This window comes from Sciurus carolinensis, chromosome 1 (genome assembly GCF_902686445.1).
Source record: "Sciurus carolinensis chromosome 1, mSciCar1.2, whole genome shotgun sequence".
NCBI classification, from domain to species: Eukaryota; Metazoa; Chordata; class Mammalia; order Rodentia; family Sciuridae; genus Sciurus; species Sciurus carolinensis.
Window position 1 is genome coordinate 22,687,031 of NC_062213.1, and position 25,066 is coordinate 22,712,096.

The 25,066-nt window shown below is 42.1% G+C and overlaps 1 protein-coding gene across 1 annotated transcript in view; it reads left to right on the plus strand.

The window, feature by feature from the left end:
• The window catches only part of Ext1 (exostosin glycosyltransferase 1), a 262,925-nt gene that overhangs the window by 211,126 nt on the left and 26,733 nt on the right, over positions 1–25,066 (plus strand). Inside the window, exons 2-4 of the mRNA XM_047547298.1 lie at positions 18,153–18,246; positions 19,815–19,922; positions 23,920–24,039. Coding sequence (XP_047403254.1) covers positions 18,153–18,246; positions 19,815–19,922; positions 23,920–24,039 — 322 coding nt within the window. The remainder of the gene's footprint in view (positions 1–18,152; positions 18,247–19,814; positions 19,923–23,919; positions 24,040–25,066) is intronic.

Here is a 25,066-nt window from a genome sequence, read left to right on the forward strand (position 1 = left end):
CAATACCCTGTGCAGTTAATGTTGCCTGGCCCTGCGGTCTCTTTAAAAGCAACTGAGACTATGCTAGAGTTTGTAGCGTTACATTGTTATCCTGCTGGCAACAAAATTAACCATGAAGCATGGTTTGCTTGCACAGCACACATTTCCACATCTCTAGTGTATAAATTCTCATCAGTGGTGCACAAATTCTGTTCTGTGGGTCTTATAAATTGGAAGCTGCAAAGTTTCACACTAGTGTCCAGGGGCTAAAATCTATACTTAAATATCAGTGTTCACTGTTTAGTTGTCCCCTGTATACATTATGTTGACTAGGTTTTTAGCATATAGCAAGTGCCTTCTCTACCAGACAGCTCAGGAGTTAAAGCCACTGCACCCTTTTATGGTCCTTAAGGAATCATTAATTTCAAGATCAAAATTTCAGAGAGCACACAGAATTTTTTTACTTTCCTTTCACACCTACAAAATCAGGAATTTACTTGCCTATAAGGCTCAATAAGTAAATTGGGGAAGATGGAATTTGTCAGTTTCTTAATGAAAAACATAATTATTCAAAAAATGATAGACTGCTTCCTTTGTCAATAAATGTTTTATACCTTAGCTTCCATGCCTGAATACCTTGCATAAATTATGAATCAGCTTGTAAGCAGGCTTAGCAGAGGATGGCCAGTGGGGTCTGTTGACTGAGGGCTAAGTGGGGAACATTGATGATGTGCTGCGGCCATCCTGCTGCCATTGCGTTGTGTAGGTATCTGTGGTCTCGCGTTTGGGGCTGTAAGGTGTGTTCTCATGGGAACTCAGCAGAGGACATGGGTTGGATGGGTAGAGAGAGGCCAGGTCATTTGGAAAGAAGCTCAAAATGTCCTGCACTGAGTTTGGATAATTTTATAGCTCACATAAAACGTTTCATATTGCAGTGACATCATTAATCCTTATTGGATAGGACAGCTGCTTCTAGCTTGGCTTCCTCCTTCTGAGGCAAGTCATTTCTGACCTCCAGCCACCTATACACCAAGGTTACTAGCTCACATGCCTCCTGGGGCCAGGTAAGTGATCTCACAAATGAGACCAGCCAGTGCAGCAGCTGTCAATTTGCCCCAAGGGAGTGTAGGTTCAGTCTTGTGGGATCTGCTCATTTTTTCTATGAGTAACCTGAAATCTAGACTTTTGACATGAAATCTCATGATTTGGAAGTGGGCAATTAATTGAAGAAACATGTAGATTCAGTATGGGTGAAACTGAATCTATCTGTGAGCAGGACCATGCTGGTGATTCTCTCCAATTGTGCAGTAGAGAGTCCCTGGCAAAATTAATCTGTGAAATATATACTTTTCTTTTCTTTACAAAGAACATTACTGAGAGTCACCAATGTATGGTGTTGAAAACATGTTAAATACATATATGCATATAAGTATGTGATCAAGATGTATGCTTAAAACACCGGGAAAGTAATAAGCAGTAGCATCTTAGTAAGGTTATTGGACACACTTCATTGATGAATGTTTATCTTCTTGATTCTTACTTCTGATAGAATAGTCCAGAGATAGCATATACATGTAAACCCTTGACCTGAATACAGGTAAGTATTTTGTATCTTTACCTTGGGTTACTTTGTAAGGTTTCATCCAACATACCCATCCAAAGAGTCTTCCCTCATATGTATTCTCCAAGTGTCCATATCAGAACTAGTGAGAAGAACATGAAGCTGTTCTAATATGGTTTAAGTTCACTGAGTTCACTTACTCACAATTATTTCACTATTTTCTTTTCTTCCTTTTTTTTAACACAAAATTATTAAGCAGTTGCGAACTTTTTCTTTCTCATTGTTATTTCACATCTCCACTCAGCTTCCAAGGGAGAAGGTTTTGAACCGGTGACTGGGTTTGGTGCTGTACCTTTGATCCCTGTCATTTACAAGAGGATTTCACAGTGGCAGGTGAACTGAATGCACCTGCTGCTTTGTATGTTTTTTTGTTTATTTGTTTTGTTTTGTTTTGTTTGTTTGGTTGATTGGTTCAGGATGATTTTAGACAACTGAACATGTGCCTAGAACCCTATCAGAGCAGAGAGGAGAGAGACAGAGACAGAGACTGATAGACAGACACACAGACTGACTGTGAGTGCATTGACTTTATCCAAAACTCAGCCATCAGAAAACCTAGAAATAAGCCTCTTTAAGGTCAGCATACATGTCGTTCTATGTTTTCCATTTCACGGAATATATGGGAATGGGCACCAAAATCTTTTCCATGCAGAATGCTTTGGAAGATCTCATTTATAACTTTTCTCCTCATGACATCAAAGTTACCAACATAAAGCCACTGAAGTTCAGAAGCATCTCACACTTCATGGTCAGGGGCCACATTCAGGTCGTGACTCTTTCATTGACTGTGAAAATTACTGAGCAAATTATTGGACCTCTTTCAGCTCGCCAACTCTGTGTTCAGTTGTAAAGTGGGCATCACAGTGTGTATTAACCTCAGAAGTTGTGACTCTGGAGCACAGTATTGTATGTAAAGCTGTTGGCACAGTGCTGCACACACGGGCATGCTAGCCATTGTCCTGGTCATCACATTGTTATTATTTCTGCATATTAAGGTATTATTTTCTAAACACATTTTATATTATTTATAAGCCTTTCCTTGAACTTTTCCTATCAGCTTTCTTATTCTAAGGAGGATTTTGATTTGGAGAATAGAAATTGTATTTTGTGATCTATCTGTATGTATATATGCATGTATGTATTTTTCAACTCTTCCAGTTTTTTCCTAAGGGATTAGCATCCTTGAAGATACAGGTTGCAGTGCTTTGGCCTGGTCTGACCTCATAACATGATCTTTATTTTGTAGTCTCGGAAGTTCTTGGGGAGGTCCCTTAATCCCTAAATTAGTCTAAGAGGAAGATGGATGGAAACAGCATCTTTGTTGGGGTAAAGCCCAGTTGTGGCTTTTCTTTTACTCTTGGCTCCAATCCAAGCTAATGCCTTAATAACTGAAATTCCCTTGTCCACCTCTCTCACCTTAACAATTAGAAGCAGCAGGAAGGACTTGTCACTGGAGCAGAAAGATGTCTTCGCCTGGCTTCTCCCGACAGCAGTCAGTACTTGAGGAACAGCAGAAGCCAGGCTCTTGGGTGCCCCTCCTGCGAGCAGCCTCAGGTTTCCTTCTCCTCCCAGTCCACTGCTACTTTATTGGAAGGCTGCCTCTTTGTGCAATTAAGTCATTTCAATATTTCCTATCATGGTTTCCCTTCACCCTAGAGATGTGTAATGTTAGGGCAAAATACAGGCATTCAAGCTGCTCATGCATTTAGGGAATTAGGGAATTTGACTTTTAATTACTGTGAAAATGTGATTATTTAGGGACTTGGCATCATCTCTATAGAACCTGTAGGATTTTGAGGCAGCAGGAAAAGGGGATCATAAATAAGTAGTCTGATAGGTGAGTTGGCAGGTTCCAGGGGAAAGAGCAGGTAAATGGACCGCATCAGTCCTAAGTGCGTTTCATCAACTCTAGTCCAATCAGTAAGGCACATTCTGCCGCAGCTTCCCTGTCTGCTACATGGGTTAATGCCAGCCCCCCAGCTGTTGGTTGTGGAATCTGGAATGCTCGATTACCACAACTTGTCAACTGAAAGTGCTCAACTCTCCAGACCTCCAGCCTAGGTGCACTCATTTTTCCAGGCAGTGAGAAGTCCCAGCCTTTGCTTTGCATAACATCCTAAGGATTTAGTTTATGGCACAGCAAGATTTTTTTGACTTATGAAGATGACTGGCTGTGGCATGTATGTTTTGCTCTCCCAGATGTATTTTAAATGTCTTAAATGGCCTTTGCAACTACTGTCAACCCTGCATCCCCAACACCAGTCCTGCTTGACACTTATCTTTTATGTCTCCACTTAATCCCCATCTCCTGACCAGGTCTGACTTCTTTCCCATGTCCTCTCCCAGAGCCGTCAGTCTCTCCCTGGGCCACTCACCTCAGCTGTTGATTTTATTATTTGCTTAGTTCTTTACTCTCAGTCTTCCTGAACAAGGCAGTGAATTCTGTAAGGTAAAGGAATACATTTTTTTTTTCTTTGCTCACCACCATATTACCTGCTCCCAATAACAAGAATGCCTGGTACCCAGTAGGGTTCCAGTGTAAGTACCACAGGCAGATGGAAGAATGAAATAGCATTGTCTTCTACAAGCTTTTTGTCTCGCCTCTAGTCTGTCTGCGTGGTCTCAAGGACTTGCACACACAGTAGGGACTCCATACAAGCTTATAGGCAAATTCAAAGGCAGCTTGTTGGTCCTTACCAAAGCCTCCTGACAAGTTGGGAGAAGAAAAATCACATGAATTCTTAGAAAGAGGTCTTGAGATTTCCATCTTCCAAAGGTGGGCCTGGGCTAGAATAAAATATAGCAGAAGAATGGACATTCGTTTCACTATCTATTCACTTGCAACCTGAGAGTGATGTGATATAGAGGACACCCTCAGGAAGGAGATCATTTTTGACTCTGGGCTGCATAAGAGCTCTGCCTCTGTGCCAGACACATCTCTGGTTAGAATCCAGTAGATTCCAGAGTGGTCCTCATGGTGTCCTTCAAGATAGAATTCACTTGGCTCGTTCATGGGACATTTCCAAGAAGTATTAAGCAAGGGAAGCTCTGTGTATTGTGTATAATAACTTAAGCTCTGCCCTCCAAAAGCCTCAGTTCAAAGCTCACCTGCCTGCTTATTAAGTGAATTTAGACAAATTAGGTCTAATCCCTAATTTCCTCTTCCATAAATACAAGAGACATACTTCTACCCACATTGTAGGATTTTGAAATATCAAACAGCCAAGTGGACTACAGAAGGGTGGGCATGCAGTAAGTTCTCCATATATTTTAGCTCTAATTTTTCCCACTGTTTCCACACATTGCAGGAGTTTCTACTGTAACCCTGAGCCAGTCTCTATGGATGTTTTTCCATCCCAGCCTTTCAGTCTGTAGTGGAGCCCAGATTTCCCCTGCCCTGTCTACTTGACTTTGGACCAAGCTCATACTAGCAGTACCCAAATACAATGTCCAGAAATGGCACTGATTGTATTACACAATCAGTGAGATCTTAACCAGAGTGTGAAGGCCAACTTGATCCATCTGAAAATACATATCATACAGAGGTTTGGGCACATGCAGGCTGTGTATACAGGCATGAAATAAATAATGCTGACAGTGTGTGTGCACCCAGCCAGATTGCCCCGTCTTCATAAATCATTTAAGCACACTTATTCTAATGCAACTTGTTATGACTTCAGCAGCTTCTGAATAAAAGTTGAGGGGAAAAAATATTCGATACGTGGCACCAACTAAACTGACCATGCGATTATTTAAGGCCATTCAAGCACTTCTGTAGAAACTGGGCTTTGGTGAAGATTAGGCCCTCTAATGAAATGAGCTTAACTTTTTCCCCCCTTTCTTTTAAAAAGTTTCCTCTTTTATTTTTAGATCTTGGGTGAGAATGGGACTCCAATTAATTTTCAAATATCTTTTCCTTTCTCTGCTCCCTCAGAACTACCCTTTAAATCTTGGGCAGGTTTCTGCTGACTGTCATCTGAGGTGTCTGAACTGATGCTCTTTGTGGTGTCTTCCAGCTGTTAACATTTTTTTTTATTTCATGATTTCCCTCCCTTGTTATTACGGAAAGCACAAGTATTGTGCCTTAAGCATAAGATGGGAAAGTATTCATTGATCAAGTTGCAAAAGCTCTACTTTGCATGTTCTGGGACTTTTAGAGTTTATATATTTTTTTTTCCCAGGCTTTTTTTTTTTTTTTTATGGGCATTTGGACTTCATGTCTGCTTTACCATAGACTTTACCGGATGTGTGACCATTTGACCATAGAGAATATTGTGCCTGGATACACACCAATGGTTTGACTGTTGGCCTATTTTGGAAGCATGCAGGCAGGGTCCTGAGGCTTCCTGAGTCCCCATTAATGACCAAACTGCCTGAAATGTTCCAGTGGTTGCCTTTTGGCACTTGGTGGGCAAATCCTTTTCATGTCAGTTTCAAGGTTGTCAGATATCATTATCCCCAAGTATTAAAAATTTCAAAGAAAGGAGGCAGTATGTTTGATTTATAGAATAATTATCTAGCTTTAGCTCTAACTTGGCTTTGGCAATGGTTTTGCAAGCACTCGAAAATTAAATCCATTTTTTATGGCACTACAAGGTATTATCTCACAGCAAATGATAATTAAACACCTGTGAAATCAATTAGCCCTTTAAGCAGGGAAAAAAAGTTTTCCAATTATGTTTTCGCACCTCCAAAACTTTTCTAATTCCAAAACCAACACTTGTGGAAAGGGATATGGTTGATCGGCTGTTGCTGGGTTAACTTTCCATAAAGATCATTCCTGAATTTTGTTTAGACTTAATCCCAAGAAAGGTGGTTTGTGGTAGCAGCAGCCTTCCAAAGGAGACGCAGTCTCCGTTGGAGCTGACTCTCAGCAGCTATCTATCTGACACACAGCAGAGCTGTCAGCTCTTCTACAAAGCAAGTTCCTCACTTTGTGTTTTGATGCCAAGTTTTACTTGACAGTTATTTAAAAGCCAAGATACCTGAATGGAAACCAAGCAACAAGATGGTCCATGTGACAGGCTTGCTTTTTCTTTGAGGGCCCCCTAGCCAAGAGTTCAGAGCCATCTTCATTGCAAATTCATACCCTGAGAATAGACTGATTGGTTAATAGCTGAAACCTAGTACAAGGGAAAGCTGGGAATCATGGCTGGCCATTTAGCCTCATAGTATCGTGTGTTTCATCATTGGCTGTGGTAACAAATTAGCTGTTCCAGATGCTTCTTTTGGAAAATGATCTGTACTTCTGAAGCCGAGGCTGGATTTTTGGGTCTATGCCATAACAATTTGGGATTCATAGGAGATGAAAAAAAAAAAAAATCACAAACAATGCCAGGCCTTTGACATCTTCTACATGATGCCTCATATGTACAAAAATCATGCCAGGAAAAGTGTAGCCTCATCTCTCCTAATCTCCATAAGTCCTCTGAGTTTGCATTTACTTTCATATACACTGCCTCCTTGGATGGATCCTCAGGTAGGCAAGACTAGAATGATATATCATTTTATAAATAGAATGAGCATAGACTCCTAAGTTGCTTGCTTAAATCAGTTAATGACAAAATCAGGACCAGAAACTCTGTATTCTGGATATGAGTTTGGGCAGGTTTCATTATATCACTCTACACAAATATTTATAAAAACATTCTTTTCTTTTTAATTTCCTTTTTTTTTTAAGACATTTTTCATGGACTCTTGCTTTCATAGCAGATGGCTTTTGAAGAAGTTGATGAATGTTAACATTAACTAGAGAAATAAAGCTAGCTTTGCATGCAACAGAGAAGAGGGGAACTTCACCACATCCTTAGAAACTTGTCGTGTGAATTTCCTTTGTGAATATTGCCAGCAGTCTGGACACTTCATGACTTCAGAGGCATTATGAACCCCCAAGGAAGGGGATAAGGGTGGAATGATCTGACATTCATTCAACAAAAATGTCTTCAAAGATCACTTTGGGCCAGGTACAGTGCTAGGATCTAGGGCCAGAGCAATGAAGAAGGGCCAAGGGTGTTGGGGAGAAAAACCAGAAGCCAGCAAAACACTCTCATGCATGACTTCAGACAGCATTATCTGCCAGGGCAGAGATGAAACAGAGCAGTGGGGAGGGAGCGCCTGGCACCCAGGCCACTCTGGGAGCCTCTCTGAGGAAGGGCTGTTTGAACCCTGATGGGCATCTGGGTCTGGGAGAAGCACGCTCCAGGCAGAGGTCACAGCGAGTGCAGGAGGTGGAAGTGAGTATGCCATGCTAAGAAACCGAGAGTTGCAGGTGGTGAGCGAGGACAGGGGCCATTAGCTGTGGGCAGGGGGCAGTTTTCATGGGCCCTTGTCAGCCAAGGCAAGGGGTGTGACTATTTTGCTAAGCATCAGTTAGCAAATATCAGGGCCTAGACATATGTATGTATGTATGTGTGTGTGTGTGTGTGTGTGTGTGTGTGTATGTGTGTATGTATATGTCTGTATGTATGTGTGTGTATGTATATGTGTATGTGTGTGTATGTATATGTGTGTATGTGTATATGTATGTGTGTGCGTATGTATTGTGTGTGTGTGTATGTATACGTGTGTGTGTGTATGTATGTATGTATGTATGTATATCTTCTCAGATCATCTGGTCTACCTCTCCCCATTCAGATGCTTCAATTTTCTCTGTGTCCCACAGCCTCTTCCCAGAACGAGGCCACCTAGGAGACGGCTAGCTCCTTAGCTGCTTCTCAAGGGGACTGTGGGAGGTATGGCCAGCTGGAAGTGGAGGGAGGGGTGACTCAGCTCCACAGACTGTCTTCCCCAGGGAGTTGTTGAGCTTCTGCCAAAGGAAATGACAGGACTGAGACTTCTGGGCCTCTCCGATCCCTAAGAATTCAATTCTTTTGCAAGGGTAAGCTGGGAAATCAATATGGGACATCAGACCTTTTGCCATAACTCAAGTTTTATGTCCTAGGGTCACTCACACCCCCTGTATCTATATGTTTACACATTTACATACCCAGATAGGAAAAAATTAAACTTTGCACTGACAACTTGCTTCATGCAAATTTCATATCATGTTGCTTGTCTGTAATTTCTTGAGGATATATTGTACCAACATTTTCAGTGCAAAAGGCCCAGGAGGGAACTGGCCCTGATCATCAAAGGCCATAAGATAGAACCCAGTGATGGGAAGAGAAGGGAAGATGAGGTTAGCAGAACCAGCACCATTTCATGAAGAGTCATTGGATTCTCAAGGTATTTTTATAATCACTTAAGTGCGGGGACCAGACAAAAGGCTTAAGCACTGACAAAGAATTCAGGGCACCAGACAGCCTCTGTCTGCATAGGGCCTTCCCTGGTTATAAGAAGCGGCCCAGCAGGAATTCCAAGCATCCTCCTAATCTGGGGGCTGATTAAGGTTGGCCTCAGAGGAAAGTGTGTCTTGGATCAAGAAGAGACGTGGTTGGAACATTGGGTTGAGCCCAGGGTTTTCTGTGGATGGAGAATCATTGCTTCTGAACCAAGAAGTGTTTGTCATTGGAGAAGCCATGGGGGAGGGTCTATGCTTGTTTCGTTCAACTCAGTCTTGGAAGGTGTGAACACTGCTCTGTATGCATTTGACTGGATTTGCAAACAGAGCTATTTATCAGGCCTGGTAAAACACAAATTTCCCACCCTTGTCATTGTACAGAGAAAAGATGAAATTTTTTTTACCAAGTTGCTAGGACTTTAGAAACGAAGTCCCTAAGAAAGTTGGTTTCCACCTAAAGAGTGAAAACCATCCTAAGCAGGCCTGGCGTGGCATGATCAAGGGTTGGAGTGTGATTACTAGCTGGGGGTGAGATTGTTGTGACCAGGGACTTGAATCTCTCCTTTGTCTCCTTCTGGCTTCCAACGCCCCTTGTACACCAAAACGAATATTGGTGGACACTAATCACTTTTCATCCACTTAATGTCTCTTCTTGGTGGCTACCTTAGGCCAGTCCTAGGGTGAGTAGCCATGGGGTTGATGGAGAGTAGGACCAAAGCCCTTCCTTCCTTGAGGTCAGGGGAAGGAAGATAAGAAGATGGCGACTTAATAGAGTGAGCCCCAGAGTCAGCTTGGGGGTCAAGACTCCAGGCATCAAAGGAGGCTTCTTCCAGGCAGCAGGAGTGGAAGTTAAGTAGGTGAAGGAAAAAGGGGCATGATGTGCCCTTCCACAGCTGGCCTTCTGGGACTTGGCCTGTCCTGGGGGAGGAGCTGCCATCCATACTGCCTGCCTTCCTTGTGCTGCTCATTTCAGGCTTCAGGCCATGCCTCCTGGCCCCACTCCATCTGGCCACCCTACGGGGCAGTGCTTGGTGAAAGGTTAATGGTTCAATAATGACCTCCAGCTTCCCTGTTGCGATCCAGCCTGTTTGAGCCCCTCTGGGCCGTTTATCCATCCCAGGCCATTGTTGCTGCTGGCTGTTTTATTGTTAATGCCTTCCCTTCCCTTCTGTACCCAGGTACCTCTTTATTTAGCATTGTCAGAAATGTTTTACTTCTAACCAGAGAATTTAGACCCACGTGCCTTGGAATTGCATTTATCTCCAAATAGTTTTGAAATTTGGCATTACCAAGTATAAAAGCTGGTACTGCTAAACCTCGCCTCCTCTCGAAAGCTTCCTGAGATGGATGTCATGGGGCACAATGTATTCAGAGTCTCTTATTTTCTCCTTTTCTGGCTCCCTGTTACTCTGCCCTCCTAGAAAAGGCTGTGAGAGGCAACGAAACACACTGTAGACCTTGCCCTCCTTGTACAAACCCATACTCTACCTTGTCATCTGTGAAATGGGGTCAACAGCACCTGTTTCACATGGTAGCAGTCAAGATAAATAGTATAGTTTGTGCAGTACAGTGCCCCTCCCCCCCCAAAAAAATTTGATCACTGGGGTTATTATTCCAATTATTATCATTAATGGCAGTCGTATTTCTTCACATATCTTTATTCATTAACCATTAAGCTGCTATTTAATGATCAGGAAGCAACAAGGTCTTCCATCCCTTTGGAAGTGCAAGCTGTACCTGGTACATGCTCTGTCCATTAACAGTGATCACCACCTAGTCTAAGCTTATAGTTCGGCACTGTCAGTAGATATTTAGGACAGGGAGGTGGTGGAGGAATTTAGAAATGATGTAAGTATATGAGCCAGTGTGTTCAGAGGGGATGTTTGATTCCAAGGATCCTCCCAACTCTCTTCTTCCTGTGAAAGTGGGTGTGACTATGCATATCACATATGGCTTCCAGGAGGCCATGTATGGGAGCCGAGGTGCCTCTCCAGGCACTCATGCCCTAGCCACAGTGCCCAGAGTGTTATCGCCCTCCCTTCCCCATACTGAAGTTGATTATAAATGGACTTAGAAAGGAGACTGTCTTCTGTGGAAAGCCAAGAAGTGTGAAAGGGGGAATACAAATACCTGCCCCTGATTTTCTCTGAGCATTGCTCCCTGCAGTGGACAGCTTGGGATTGGCAGCCACATGCTGAGGAGTATCACAAAAAAGAAATTGCTACTCCTTGACATGTCCAGGTGTCCTGGCAGTCCTGGCAGGAGACGGTGCTCCACACAGCATTCCTTGGAAGTGGTGTGAGGAACTGCACCACTTCCAAGGAAGAAGCGCTTGCCACTAACTCCCTTGGCACCAAGTGCCCTGAAGCTGAGGCCAAATATATCTGCCATGCCCAGGGCCCATCTCCATACATTTGAGTAGCTGCTTTGCAGCCACCTGACCCCCGTACACGGAGCAGCTCATTCATGTGCGGAGACTGTGTGAGCAGGTGAGAAACTGACACTCTAGCCCAGGGAGTTCTCAAAGACCGCAGGAGCCTGTGCCATTCCAAGACAGCTCGGAGAAAGAACAGTGGCCAGCTGGATCTGTTTTCCAGCCAAATGATTGGCTCCAGCCCATGTGTTTTTCAGTTCAAATTTGTGCCATGGGCCAGTTTCATATTACATGCTTTGGACTTTAAAGTTTTCTCAAAAATAATTGAAATTTTAGTGTTAAATCTGGGATGGCCAAGGAGGGTCTGAGGCTTAGTAACTAACAGAGGGTCATCTTGAATTGACCCGCTGATGGTGACCTGGAGCAGGGTTTTGAGTAGGAAAGAAAGGGTTTTTTGAATGGTGACTTTTTGTTGTCAAGGCTTGAAATCAGGTGGGCTGCTTCGGGCTTGGCCTCCTAGGGAGTTCAGTTTCCAGGCACTGTAGGTTGTATGGACTGACCAGAGGCAGCCAAGTGTAAGTGGCCTTAGAATTCCTGGAGTTGAAATGGGGATGCTACTGGTACGAGCTGTGACCTATGTTGACAGGCTTTTGAGCGCTCTGAACTTTCCTTCCTATGGAGCTGGGTTACACTGAATCCTGAGGATCCCTTTGGTATCATTTCATATTCTACAGCTTGAGCCCTTTAGTGACTCAGATTCACCTGCATAAGGTCATGTCTGAGCTCCAGAAGATAATGTACAAGGCCACCGTAGTGGGATCCCACCTGTACCCATCACCCCCATCTTGCCCACCCTAAACTGGGTGCTTTCCCTCACCTTGGTGCCTTTGTTCCTGCTGTGCTGTCTCTGTCCCCAAAATGTCCATGGCCTCCTCATACCCCTTTGGCAGGCTGACTATTTCTGCTTCTTTAATACTTATTCAGGGTGCCATTTCCTCCAGGAGCATCCCTGCCTCGCACTGTCCCCACCAGTGCCAACTGTGCCCTTTCCTTTTCTTCCCCGTTTCACTCCCACCCGGTGCCTCCATCCTAGCACTTCTGTCTCCGGGTTCTAATCACATAAGGTACCTGTCTTTTCCTGGACCACAGCTCCTTGAATAGTGCCTGATCCTCAGTAAGCATCCACCTGCTCTTTGCTGGATGCATGAGAAAAGCACAGCACTGTTGCTCCAAGGACGTTAATTTTATTTTCCTCATCCCAGTGCACTTTATGGAATTATGGGATTGCAACTGTCATAGCTCTTTATGTTTTCTTCCTTCCTTCCTTCCTTCCTCCCATCCCTCCCTCCCTCCCTAAGCAATATGATTCAAACCTGGTGTAAACCGGGAAGATTAATTACTTATGAGAATGGGGGCTGGAGGGAACAGATCAGCTGTAGATGTTAAGTTACTTTATAAATAAATACTTGAGACAAACTGTAACATCCTGTGGAGACTAGAATTGTGTGAATACAGAGATGAGAGACTGGATCTCTTGTTTCTTTCCTGTCCTCTTTAGTTAGCAAAATGCAGGCTTATTTGGCAAATGTACGTGCTACAGAGGGACCGAGGGAGCCACAGGAGGACCTGCTCGGTTCACCAGCGACATCCTTGTCTACATAGCTTTTGATAATAAGGCAAAATCCTTTCAATTAGAAGCTGCTGTTCTGTTGTGATTCACAGCTTCTGTTTTCATTTTATTTTATTAAAGGGTCTGCTCCACATTTGTTTCTTGGCTCTATCTTTGGGAATCTGATTTTTCTTTCTTTTTTCTTTTAGTTGTTGTTAGGCTTTTTTTCATTTTTTTTCCTCCCTTCTGATATAATTTACCATAATAACTTGCAATTGCATAGTGTTTTACTGATTATACTGCATGTACATAATTTCATTTGCTCTTCACAACTTTGAGACACAGCAAAGTTAAGTGAGTTGTGTGGGGTCAGATAGGAAGTGGTAGATTCAAAACCCATATCCCTCAACCCAGATTTTCTAACTTTAAATTGGCTGTGTTTTCCATTATGTTCTGTTGCCTCCCTTCAGCTATAATGACTAGAGTTGCCCTTTATGGGTTGCTTATAATGTGCCTGTGCTTTAGTTAAAATGTATCATTTAATCCTCACAATGGTAGTATTATCCTTCTTGTACCAACGAGGAAACTGAGATTAAACAAATTAAATAACTTTCCCAAGATCACTCAGGTTGTAAATAGCAAAGCTGGAATTTGAACCCGGCTTTGGTTGAGTCTAAAGCTGCTTAACCACTAAGCTCTTAATTACTAAGCTGTTAACTACCATGCCAATGGTTCTACCAATTTAGGGTGCATCATAATTACCTGGTGGGCTTGTTAAAACAGAATCCTGGGTCCTTTCCCTGGAGTTTCTGACTCAGCAGGTCTGCATGAAGCTGAGAATTTGCTTTGCTTCCAAGTTCCCAGGTGATGCAGACCACTAGTGTCTGAAAGAACATCTTGGGGCACTCTGGTCCACCTTCCCCAGTTGCACTGAATTGTTGCCAGCAAAAGTGTGCTTCATATGGAGGGGAAATACTTCAATTATGTTGCCCATTTTAAGTGGGGTGTATCCCATACATTATTCAATGCAACTTTAAGGAGAAAATTACTGTGGCCATTGAGTGATATTGGTTTCTAGGTTAAATGCAGGGTCATGTGATTTTTATTGCACTTTTCTTTGCAGTTATTTATGAAAACCCTTCTACCTTCTGTATTATTACCTACAGAGTGGGGACAATGACCATCTGAAAAGGTTAACAAAACTATTTATTAATTAAAGCTAAACATTCAGTAAGTTTATGTCTCATCCCTTTACCTTTTTGCTTGGGATAGTATATATTTATCTTTTACTTCTAAGTAATATAAGATTATAAGATGACTTATATTTCTAAATTTGAGTAAGAGGAGGAACAGCCAGTTTGAAAAGTTTGTCCCCTCATTTGACCTGTCAAGACTACCTGTCTTTCTACCCCACCCCTAACCAATGATATCCACTAGTCTGTTTGCTAGCCCTGTAATTGTTATTTCATGAATGTCATGTAAATGAAATAATGCAGCATGTACCTTTTTGAGATTCACTTTTTAACTTAGCATGATTTCCTTAAGGTTGTTGTGTGTATCAAGAGTTTATTCTGCTTTATTGCTGAGAAGTATTCTAGCTATGGATGTACTACAATTTCTTCTGTCATTTATGTATTGAAGGACATTTGGGTAGTTTCCAGTTTGGGGTTATTGCAGATAAAACTGCTGTGCACATTTGTGAATGAGTTTCCACATGAAAATAGGTTTTCATTTCTCTGGAATAAATGCCCCCAAGAGTATAATTGTTGGGTCATATGGTAAATCCTTTTTTTAATTTGAAAAGGAACCATTGGACCGTTTTCCAAAGTGTCTGCACCATTTTCTCTTTCCTACCAGCAATGTATGAAGAGTTCTGATCTCTCTCCACATCCTTATCAGCACTTGTTCTCATCTGTCCTTTCGAACCTCATAACCCATAGTGGGTGAAAAGTGATATCTCATTGTGGTTTTGATTTGCATTTCCCCAGTGGTTAATGATGCTGAGTATCTTTTTCATGTGCTTATTGGCACTTTGTATGTTTTCTTTGGAAAAATGTCCATTCAAATTCTAACCCTGTTTTAAAATTGGTTTATCTTTTCATTGTTGAATCAGAAGAGTTCTTTATGTATTGTAGATAAAAGTCCCTTATCAGATACATGATTTGCAAATATTTTTCCTCCCCTTCTGTGGGTTGTCTTTTTCACTTTCCTGACGGAAGTTAGGAGGCTGTCCAGGGTACAGCTCCTGCAGGTGGAGCTGGTAGCAGGTGTAAGGGGCAGGTCCTGGATCGGATGGCACAGACAATTCTTGCCAAGAGTAGGTGGATTTTTCTCAAATGAACATTTCTTTATTTGTCATTATCCCCCTAGGGTAGTTTCAGAGGCTTTAAATAAAATGTTTTTATGTCTTTTGCTAGTTAAATAGTTGTTTTGCTGGGGAGAGTGTCAGGAGAGTTCTTTAAGTGTCATTCTGGAAGACTGGCTATAATCTCCTCTTGTAATACAAATACCCCCAGGAGATTTTACAGAACTTTAAGTTCTCATCTCATGGGTGGTCAGGTGATTCTTGGTAGATCTAGCAACTAGAGAAGACCTCTGGACAACATCTGTAGGAATGATAAAATGTGTAAAACATTGTGTTGCTCAAAAGAATGACTGAATAAATGAATGGATTTCAGTATCTAGAAAATAAAGCATCACATGGACTAAGTGGGAGGGTGACAAGCAAAAGGCCAACTGGAACCACCATTGGCCCAAATGACTGTTGTCCCCACTGAGAGGGTATCACTGCCCTTCAGTTAGAGCACACCAGGTATGCCTAGCCTCACTGTCCATACAGCCCAAAAGAGGTGGGTTCATGGCTGAGCAGGCTTGGAAATCTGAGTTACTCTTAGTTAGGCATGTACGTTCTGAATGTCTCCGTGTGTCAATGTGAATACATACATGCTAAACATACCTTGTGTATATACAAGCGATATCTATGCTACCTATGCATACACACTTATGGAAACTTGTGGAAACCTTCCAAGCCGTGGAATATTCTCAAGGGATATTCCTCTCTCTTACCTAAAAATAGTAACATGAAGCATTAACCCAAGTGTTGTAATTGAATCTTTTTTTTTTTTTTTTTTTGCGGTACTGGGGATCGAACTCAGGGCCTTGTGCTTGCAAGGCAAGCACTCTACCAGCTGAGCTATCTCCCCAGCCCTGTAATTGAATCTTTATTCTCTAGTCCAATTGGCTTTTTTGCAGATGAGGAAACTGAGACCCAGAAAGCACCTGTGTTTTGCTCTTGGTCTCACAGCTACCTTGCAGGTACCTAACTCTTTCCAGGTTGTTCTCCCATATCTCATTATGAAAATGACTACAAGCTTCAGTCACAGGTCACTTCATTTGCTACATCAGCACCTAGAGCAACCATTTAAGTCAACACCTTAGTTTAGCTCACATTTAAATTTTTCCTATAGGTTTTCTACCCTTCCTCTTCTTCCACCCATTCCCTAAAGTAAATTCTGCAACTGGCAACTTTGAAACTTGTTACAATCCTGAACACTAATAGGGTTTTACATTTTTAGCAGCCTAATGATGAGGATGTAGGACCTTCTCTGCCAGTCCCTCAGGGGTTTCTATTCTGAGCATCCATTAAACCTTGCTGTAGTCTACAGTATATTCGACCTTTCTATATTAAAATCTGTTTAAACTTTACACATAAATGTGTGTGTGTGTGTGTGTGTGTGTGTGTGTGTGTTTGTATACACATCTCCCTCTTCTTGTTAAGTAGGGATTCAGTTTTTATCAACATTTGAACTTGAAGAAACTTTTCAATTATTTTTCTATGTTTGGTGAGAAAAGAGAAGTCATTACCATCATAATTTAATATATTTTTTTTTATTTAGCTAAATTTGAACCTTCTTAAAAATCTTTTCTACTTTGAAGTCTGTTTTGCAGTTTAATTAATGCAGCAAGGGTTTTTTATTTTATTCTCAATGGAGATAATCTTAATCTATTCACAGTGACCTTTTCTTGTGCAAATTAGTTGTACACGCTTGTTTAAGCAAATGGTCCTTTGCATGATGTCTCTTCTTAATGACGGGTTTATAATTGAAAATTGGCTTACTCCCATATGCCTAGTTTGTATGAGAATATAAAAATAGATGTGGGCTTTAAAAATATAAATGTATATATCAATATCCCAAAAAGAGGAGGAAGAATCTAGTGCCTTCAGGCTATGATTAAATTAGACTATTAGAGTCAGAGAATGCTGGTGACATATGCTACTGTCAAAGTCACACCTGTCTGCTCAGCATTGGAAGCTCTTGAAAAATGAGAGTGATTTCCTCCTGGCTGTAGGAACCAGAGCTTTCACAGGGCACGAGCCATCTCTAGCTGCCCAAGTTTCCTTAAACTCATAATGAACTTGAAACTGTATGTATTGGAATGTGTTTGTGGTGATCACTTTTCAAGTAACAGTCTTATACAAAGTAATACTTTTAATCTTTCCTAAACTTCACTAGCATAGACAGGTGATACTCATGTTATATTTTGTATTTTTTCCCCCAAAATGCAACAACAGTATAACACCATTAAATGGTGTGTGAGTTAAAGTAGTCACGATTTCTTCTGTATCCTCTTTGCCATATTTACTTCTACCCGACCCCTTGACATCGTTCTGTCTCATTTCTTGGGCTAGCTTCCTTCTGTCTTGCCTCTTCTCTCTCCTTTAAGTCATGTCTTATACAGCAGTGATCATCTGTAACTGAATGTTCTTGGTTAAATGTGGAAACGCAGCTTGGAGGAACAAACCAGTGTTGTGCCGTGCTTGTGATCAGGTGGCCCAGGTAGTTTTTAACAGTGTGGTTTGGAGGATAAGGAACAAGAACTGTTTTAGTCGTGCTGTGTGGCATGGCAGTAAAGGAGAATACAGCAGTGATTTTCTTTTTGTTTTTAAGCCTATGGGAGCAATATATTTCATCAAGACAAAAAAAAATCATTTTGGAAGAAAAGACTGGATACGGTAAATTGTCACTAGGACCATCAGACTTGTCTTTTTATGTACTGTTTGCAAATGAGAATGCAATTGCTTTATCCTACGTGACTATTCATGTTTGTTGTCCTCTGTACAACAAAGCTTCTCTCCCAAAATAAAAAAGCACGAGCTGCTCCCTCCAACCACCCTGGGGCTCTCCTGAGTGTTCTGGGTACATTTATGCATGGAGGTACCCACCAATGCTCAGCTATCTCATTTCCCTGATGGGTCTTCGTATGCTGATGACTCCCCCTTTCTTTCTAGGTATGATTATCGGGAAATGCTGCACAATGCCACTTTCTGTCTGGTTCCTCGTGGTCGCAGGCTTGGGTCCTTCAGATTCCTGGAGGCTTTGCAGGTAAGAGACCTTGAAACTTCCCAAGAGTAGGGCTGAAGATTAAGTCACACTCGGTGGGTTTGACCTTAACAACTTGCCTGGAATAGTTAAACAGAAAATGTGGTTCTCCTTGAGAATGTGAAAATTTTCCCAAGAAAATCGGAAACGTATTTGAAAAGTGGGCACTGTGGGAGGGTATTCTCGCTGCCTCTGGGCAGAAGATGAAATGGCTTTGCCACCAGGGCAGGTGGGTTCTTCAGGGACATGATTGTGAACAGAAGGCAGATCTGCTTGCCAGTCTGTCCTGCTGGGCTCCTGGAAGGGACCTTGTCCTTTCTCTGGTAAGCCAATCTCAAGAGCAATGAAAATGGTATCTTGTGGATACTCCCCCAAAGCAAAATATAAGCTTCATCCCCATGATGGGCTCTGTTGCTGGGTCCCTCTAAATTTAAAGTGACGCTCTACAGGGTCATGCTACTTTTTTGACCCCACTCTTCCCAGGCTCTGCAATTCAGAGATCCTGCTCTACTCCAGAGCCTGTGGGGGAGACTCTGCTCATCAGCCTCACTCTGCAGAAAACCCCTCTCCTGCCCAGAGAGTAGTCCGTATTTCCCACCTGGTGGTAGCAACTAGCCTTCTTTGGCTGCAGAGAGAAAGTACACTCTCAACCTCTCTGGATCCTGCCTTTGCTGTCCTCTTGCTACGGTGTCCTTGGCCCCCTTTACCTTGTCTGAACCTGTGCTTTTGCTGCAGTGCTTCATGACTTCCTGCCCCTGTCATCCTAACTACAAATCATTCTGTTGTGTCATCCAGCAGAAGAGCCTCCTTCTCCTGAAAGTCCTTCCCAGTGTGCTCTGCATGTTCTGTGAGGCATGCATCACCAACGTTCTTCTAGCCCTCTGAGATGTTGCATGGAATGCATTTTCCCTGGTTCAGATTATGAGTTACCTGGAACCAGCATTTTGTCACTAGCTTATTTATGTGCATTGACTGTTAGATTCCAGTGCAGATGGAAAATTGGTGTGATGGTGAGTTGGATCACTCCACACTGAAGGGAATAAGGTTCTGAGTTAGGTGTGTGCAGAGCAAGGGAAAGGTGGACACCCTGGGATAATGAAGTCTACAAAATGCTACATCAGAAAGTCAGGTCCCATTCTGCTCTTTGTTACCCATAACATGGAGGTAAACCATTTTGCATGTGAACTTGTGGCAGTTCCATTGGCTAAATGTTTATATTCAAGGTTGGTTTTATGCTCGAACTTTGTTGGTGAAAGCTTTTGTTACATCAATAAAACTTCTGCAGCGAGGCCTGTAGTCTTCATGGAAGTAAGGTCAGGCAAGCCGTGGACTGGAATAGAAATGGCGTTTTGGCATTCTAGGGCAAGACTTACAAATATTAAAATAAGTCTGGATACGTACAGACTTCATGCGACTTGACAGTTCTGAAAGCTTATTTTCTCCGCAGCCTAAGTAGCCTAGGACCATGCAACATAAGAAAGAGCAGTGATAGAATTTGAACCAATTCACTCGTGACTGGGGTGGTCCTACTCTCCCTAACCTCATACTCATGAAGCCCCTTCTTTACCCAGGCTGCCTGCGTCCCTGTGATGCTCAGCAACGGATGGGAGTTGCCATTCTCTGAAGTGATTAATTGGAACCAAGCTGCCGTCATAGGCGATGAGAGATTGTTATTACAGGTAAGAAAGGGGCTGTGGCCCTCAGCAGATCAGCAGATTCTTGCTGCCCCCATCCAAACTTTCAAAGAAGATGAATCTAAAAGGTCAGCTCTATAAAAGAAATTTTATCAGCAGAAAATTACCTGTGTCACGGTGAATATGAAGTCATTTAATATGATATTGTTCATTTTCCAACACAAAATCTGTCCCAGCCCTCAAAATATGTTCTGAAAAGGAGAAATTTTAGGTAAAGAACTTGAGTTTCGATGGTAAGAAGTGGAGTCCCACCCCTTTCAGCCACCAGAGTTTTTAGAAATGATACTCCCCTGCTCCTCCAGAGTGCTCTCCTCTGTTTCTGCATTCAGCTTCAGATTAATTTTCAGAAAGAGAGCTCTGTAGGATGGTTCTTATACTTAGTGCTGTCGTTACTCAGGTGATTCAGTTGGTGGGTCTGCCTAAGTGTTCTCTTTTAAATGTTTATTTAAAGAGCAGCCCATAAGAAGTTTGAACTGCTTAAGGAAGGTGGATGCAACACTCATAGAGAAGAAATCCAAGGGCAAGAATGGCCATCCAGCCTTCCTAAAGCCCCTTGTAAAGTATTATTTGAGGTTCACTCTAAGTTACCATCCTCTCTCCTCTGAAAATTATAGAATATTTTAATGTTTTTCTTTCATGACATTGTGTACTTTATCTTCAAATACCACATTATATGTAGAAAGATTATCTATAATATCCTTGCTTTTTAAAAAGTGTTTGATATTCATAAAGTTGGGTCTCTAACTCGTTATTGATTCTAATTCTAGTGATACTGGCCAGGGGGCAGGTGAAGTCCAGCAGTCCTTTCCCTAAAGTAGCAGGTGAACTCTCTATAACCCAGGGCCCCGGTTAAGCAAGCCTGGCCCACTACAGCTCGAAGTAGTCCTTTTTGTCTGGTTCTCAGGTCTGTGTCTTGTGGGCCTCTAGGACCTCAGAAACAAAACCAAGGGAGAATATGTGGCCTGGAAATGGCAGAATCTGTGTGTATTAGGAACAGCTCAAACTTGGCTTGTTAGGTGTTCGCTGAGAAAGGGTCTGGAGATTTTGTGAAAGGGCCACTTTTGTGGCAGCAATTCCCCATTATGATCCCATAAGGAATCCTTGCTTACATCCTGAAAGAAGGGCTCTCCCTCACACACACAAGGAGCAGGTAGATGCTGAATCATCTACTTCTGATGATCAAACAAGTGATAGATGTGTTCCTTTTCCATGTTTCCTTTTTCCTTCCTTTTTTAAAAAAGTACATGCTTATTAGAGGAAATTCAGGAAATAAAAAGACTTGAGCTGTAATTTCTCCATTTATATACCAAAGCTCCTGTGGATTCTCTGTGAACAGGTTTGGGAGTTCATCTTGGGGTTGGGGTGCCTTCTAGCACACAGTTGTGACCATCCAGTTTTTGAACTTCACCCAAGTTCAAGGGTGTTTCACCTTATGAAGCAACTTTTTGGCTTGACTCAAGATTGTGCTTTCTGTCCCCCTCCCCCGCCCGACTTGATGATGTTCTTCCTTCTCGTCTGCAGTCTGTCTTTGCACAGCTGCCTCCATATTGAACAGCGACTGTACTGTCATTAACAGTGGTTTTAAAGAGTTGGCACTGAGCCCAAATGTGCGCTCTGGGAAATGTTTTTGTTATGTTACAATTTTTCATTTCCTGTTTTAGAACAGCTCGGATGTTTTTATTTGCATATATTCTTGTCATCCTGTCATTGAGGGAGCTTACTGTGGCTTTCCTATATCTATTTTGGTAGATTCTATTAGTTTTGTTACCATACATGACCTTTTATTAAGACTTCATTGAGTTCTTCAAGTTCCAAAACAATTCGGCCAAATTGGAATTAATTTATCACATTCCCATACCTGTCTCTTAGGACAGGCAGATTAATAACCAATAGCCAAATGCCATTAAAACTTGGAACTCTGTCTTTTTAATCAATTGGAATTGTCTTCCAGAGCCCTTTGCAGAGCGCTGTCAAACAGGTGTATCACAGGCACAAACTGATAGGATACATGCACCAGGGCAGGAAGATGAAGCTGTGACTATGTAAGAGAGGGGAGGTCCTTTTGTGAGGGGATCTGTGTGACTCCTCTCATTTCAGAACCACAGCAGGCTCAATTTTCTGGAGACCACCTGGCAACGACACCTTTAGGCATCTTTCCAATGGATTGGTTCCTCACCAAGATGCTAACCTATATGACTCAGAAAATGCCATTGACATTTAGAAGAGGGCACAATTATGAAAATTGAATAAGATAATTATCTTTCTAATTTTCCTTTGGCGATCTAGGCAATTTTCCATGAGTAAATAAAAATAAATTTTCTTTGACTTACCAAGGATTCATGATATGAATGGTCTTTACCTCCTCCTAGGATTTTTTATTTCCACTTGACCTTGAACTTTGAAGGCTGTTTACCTGCCAGTGCTGCTTCTTTATCCGCTGTCCCATATTTTTTCAGTGTTATGAATTCGGATACACCCTTTGGGGTACAGATTTAGTGTCTAGTTTTGGACATTGCCAGAGCAAGTGTGTTTTGCCTTCTGTTCTTTCATTGCTTCTCTTAAGGAGAATCTTGAATCAAACAGTGTGCTACCACTTTCTTCTCCTCTTTTGGGAACTCAGTTATAGGTTTAGTCAAATGTCATGGGTAACTTTCCTATTAATGTGCTAACAGAGCATTCCTCCTCAGCCCAGGCTCCCATGTCTGTCTGATTAGTCATGCATTAGGGAGGCAAGCATGCAGAAAGAGGTGAGCACAAAAGGGCAGTTGCTAATCACAAGGAATCTCCCCTAAGAACATAGACTCCATAAGTGAAATAGACTTTGAACTATAGGTGAAAATAGGAAGTGAGTCCAGAAAACTTGCCAGAAACACAGGAAGTACTTTGTAGATAAACCCAAGCAGGTTCACATATAGATATTAAGCACTTGGCTAACTGAGAGAATCAATGGTCCAGCTTAGAATAGCATCACCCTGATGTCAAATGATAATAGTAGCAATAAGCTGTATGGATTAATCTTCCCATGTTTTAGCACTCTGCTAAGCACTTACATAGTTCATTACAACTTTATGATGTTAGTTTACCCTATTTACCCTTTGAAAGACTACCTAACTTGTCCAAGGAAGCACAGCTAGTAAATGATAGAATCCAGAGTTCCCCATTGGTCTGTTTGACTTCTGTCCCCCTGTGCTTCACCACTAAGCAATACTGCTATTGAAAACAGTGATACCCCTGTGGTGACTTCAGGAAGTGATGTTCAGTTCAGCTCTTATGTGTTAAATAATTACTACATAAAAGCTACTCTCCTAGCCTTACAATGTGCAGCAGTATGGACAGGACATGGGACCTTCCTTCAAGTTTGTGTGACTTGGTAGAGTAGTGTATGGCTAAATGTATATGGTGTTCGAGAGCACCAGTCATTTTGGAATATGGACTGGAGCCAGACAGAGTTAGAGAGTACAAAGGATCAAAAAGGGAGGGAGCAAGGTTGGGTACTTAGAAGGGACTAACCTCATTTCAAGTTGGATGGGGAGACTCAGAAACATTCTCTAAAAAATTCTTTTGTAGATATTTACAGGTGACAAATCTTACCAGTGCTTAGGGCTCTTTCCCCAAGGCCTTTAGCTTCTCCTCTGTACAATTTGGTTGTCTACGTGCAGGTCGGGGATTTCTGGGACTCCAAGAGGAAGAAATAGCAATGGTGACCATAGGAACACCCTAAGCAACTGATAAGCAGCTCCTGAATCTTAGGAACATACTAACTTCCATGCATTAAAAGCCTTTGAGGCTGATTCCCTGAAGTGCTGCTTATAGCTGTCTTTTCTTGGGCACATTTCTACTCGAGGGTTGCTGATTTTACTAGATCTGTGTGCTAGAAGTTGAATGCCGGGAACAATTAAAATGTAACCCAGTTGGTTGTTTTGATCAAATGCATCTCTTTGTTTTACGATTCTAATTGCTGTGTGTTCACCTTACGTTACAGATTCCTTCTACAATCAGGTCTATTCATCAGGATAAAATCCTAGCACTTAGACAGCAGACACAATTCTTGTGGGAGGCTTATTTTTCTTCAGTTGAGAAGATTGTATTAACTACACTAGAGGTAAGTGAGACTGCTTGGCTCTTGATCTTGAATAATAGTTCTTTATTCACTTATATTTTGCTATTGGTGGTGTGTGGTTGGTTAAAGGGGCAAAGCCAAATTTTCTATACTTGGATATGTCAGTGACCTTTCTTTGATCTACTTTCCTTGCTCACGCAAACACCCTCATCCCTGACAAACGCCAAGAGCAAAAGCAACAGGGGGAGAAATTATGCTCCTTGACTCTGAGATTAACTCTGTCTTACATCATTTCAGGGATATGTGGGTAATGACTTCTTCCTGTCATTTACACTCAATGGCATCCTTTGAAGACCTATTTTTGGAGCCCATTTAGAAAAAAACATTGTGACCAAGTAAAGGAAAATCCTCTATAACTCTAAAAATACAAGTGGTTTACTGGGCACCAGAGTCTCTGATGGCACTGAGACAGCAAAATTAATTCTCAGGACAAATCTACCAGCACCTATATTGCAAGGGTATATTAAGAAGAAAATCAGGATTGCACCCATCTGGTGCAGAAGGTGTTAAACTTTATGAAAGCCAAAAATCTTTTAGGTAGATGGATGCCCATCTTCATGTTGTGGTTTTTTTTTTTTTTTTTTAAGGCAGTGGGGTGGGGGGGAGGAAAGGGAAGCATGCAGATGATAAAAAGCTTTGGAGTAGAGCAGAGAGCAGTGGCCTGAGGCTACACCTGAGCCATGCAAAGAGCTAAGAAAAGATTTAGGAAACTGCATGCTCATGAGTTATAGGCTTGTAGGAGGGAGGGTGGAGATCCCCTAGGGAGCTGCAGCACTAAGGTGACACTGAGGTGTTCACAGAAGGGCTTGGGGACATATATCACCATACTTTGGAAATATTTTCTTTGGAAATACTGCCTTTTAATTACTCCAGGAGCTAATGCAGTTTGGAGCATACACTGAGAAGTCTGAGTTACACCAAGGAAACCAAGTCACGCTGTTTGGTCCACATGACAGTTTTCTTACCATCGCGTGTGTTGCAGTCAGTCCTGGTCATGGTGCGCTGGACA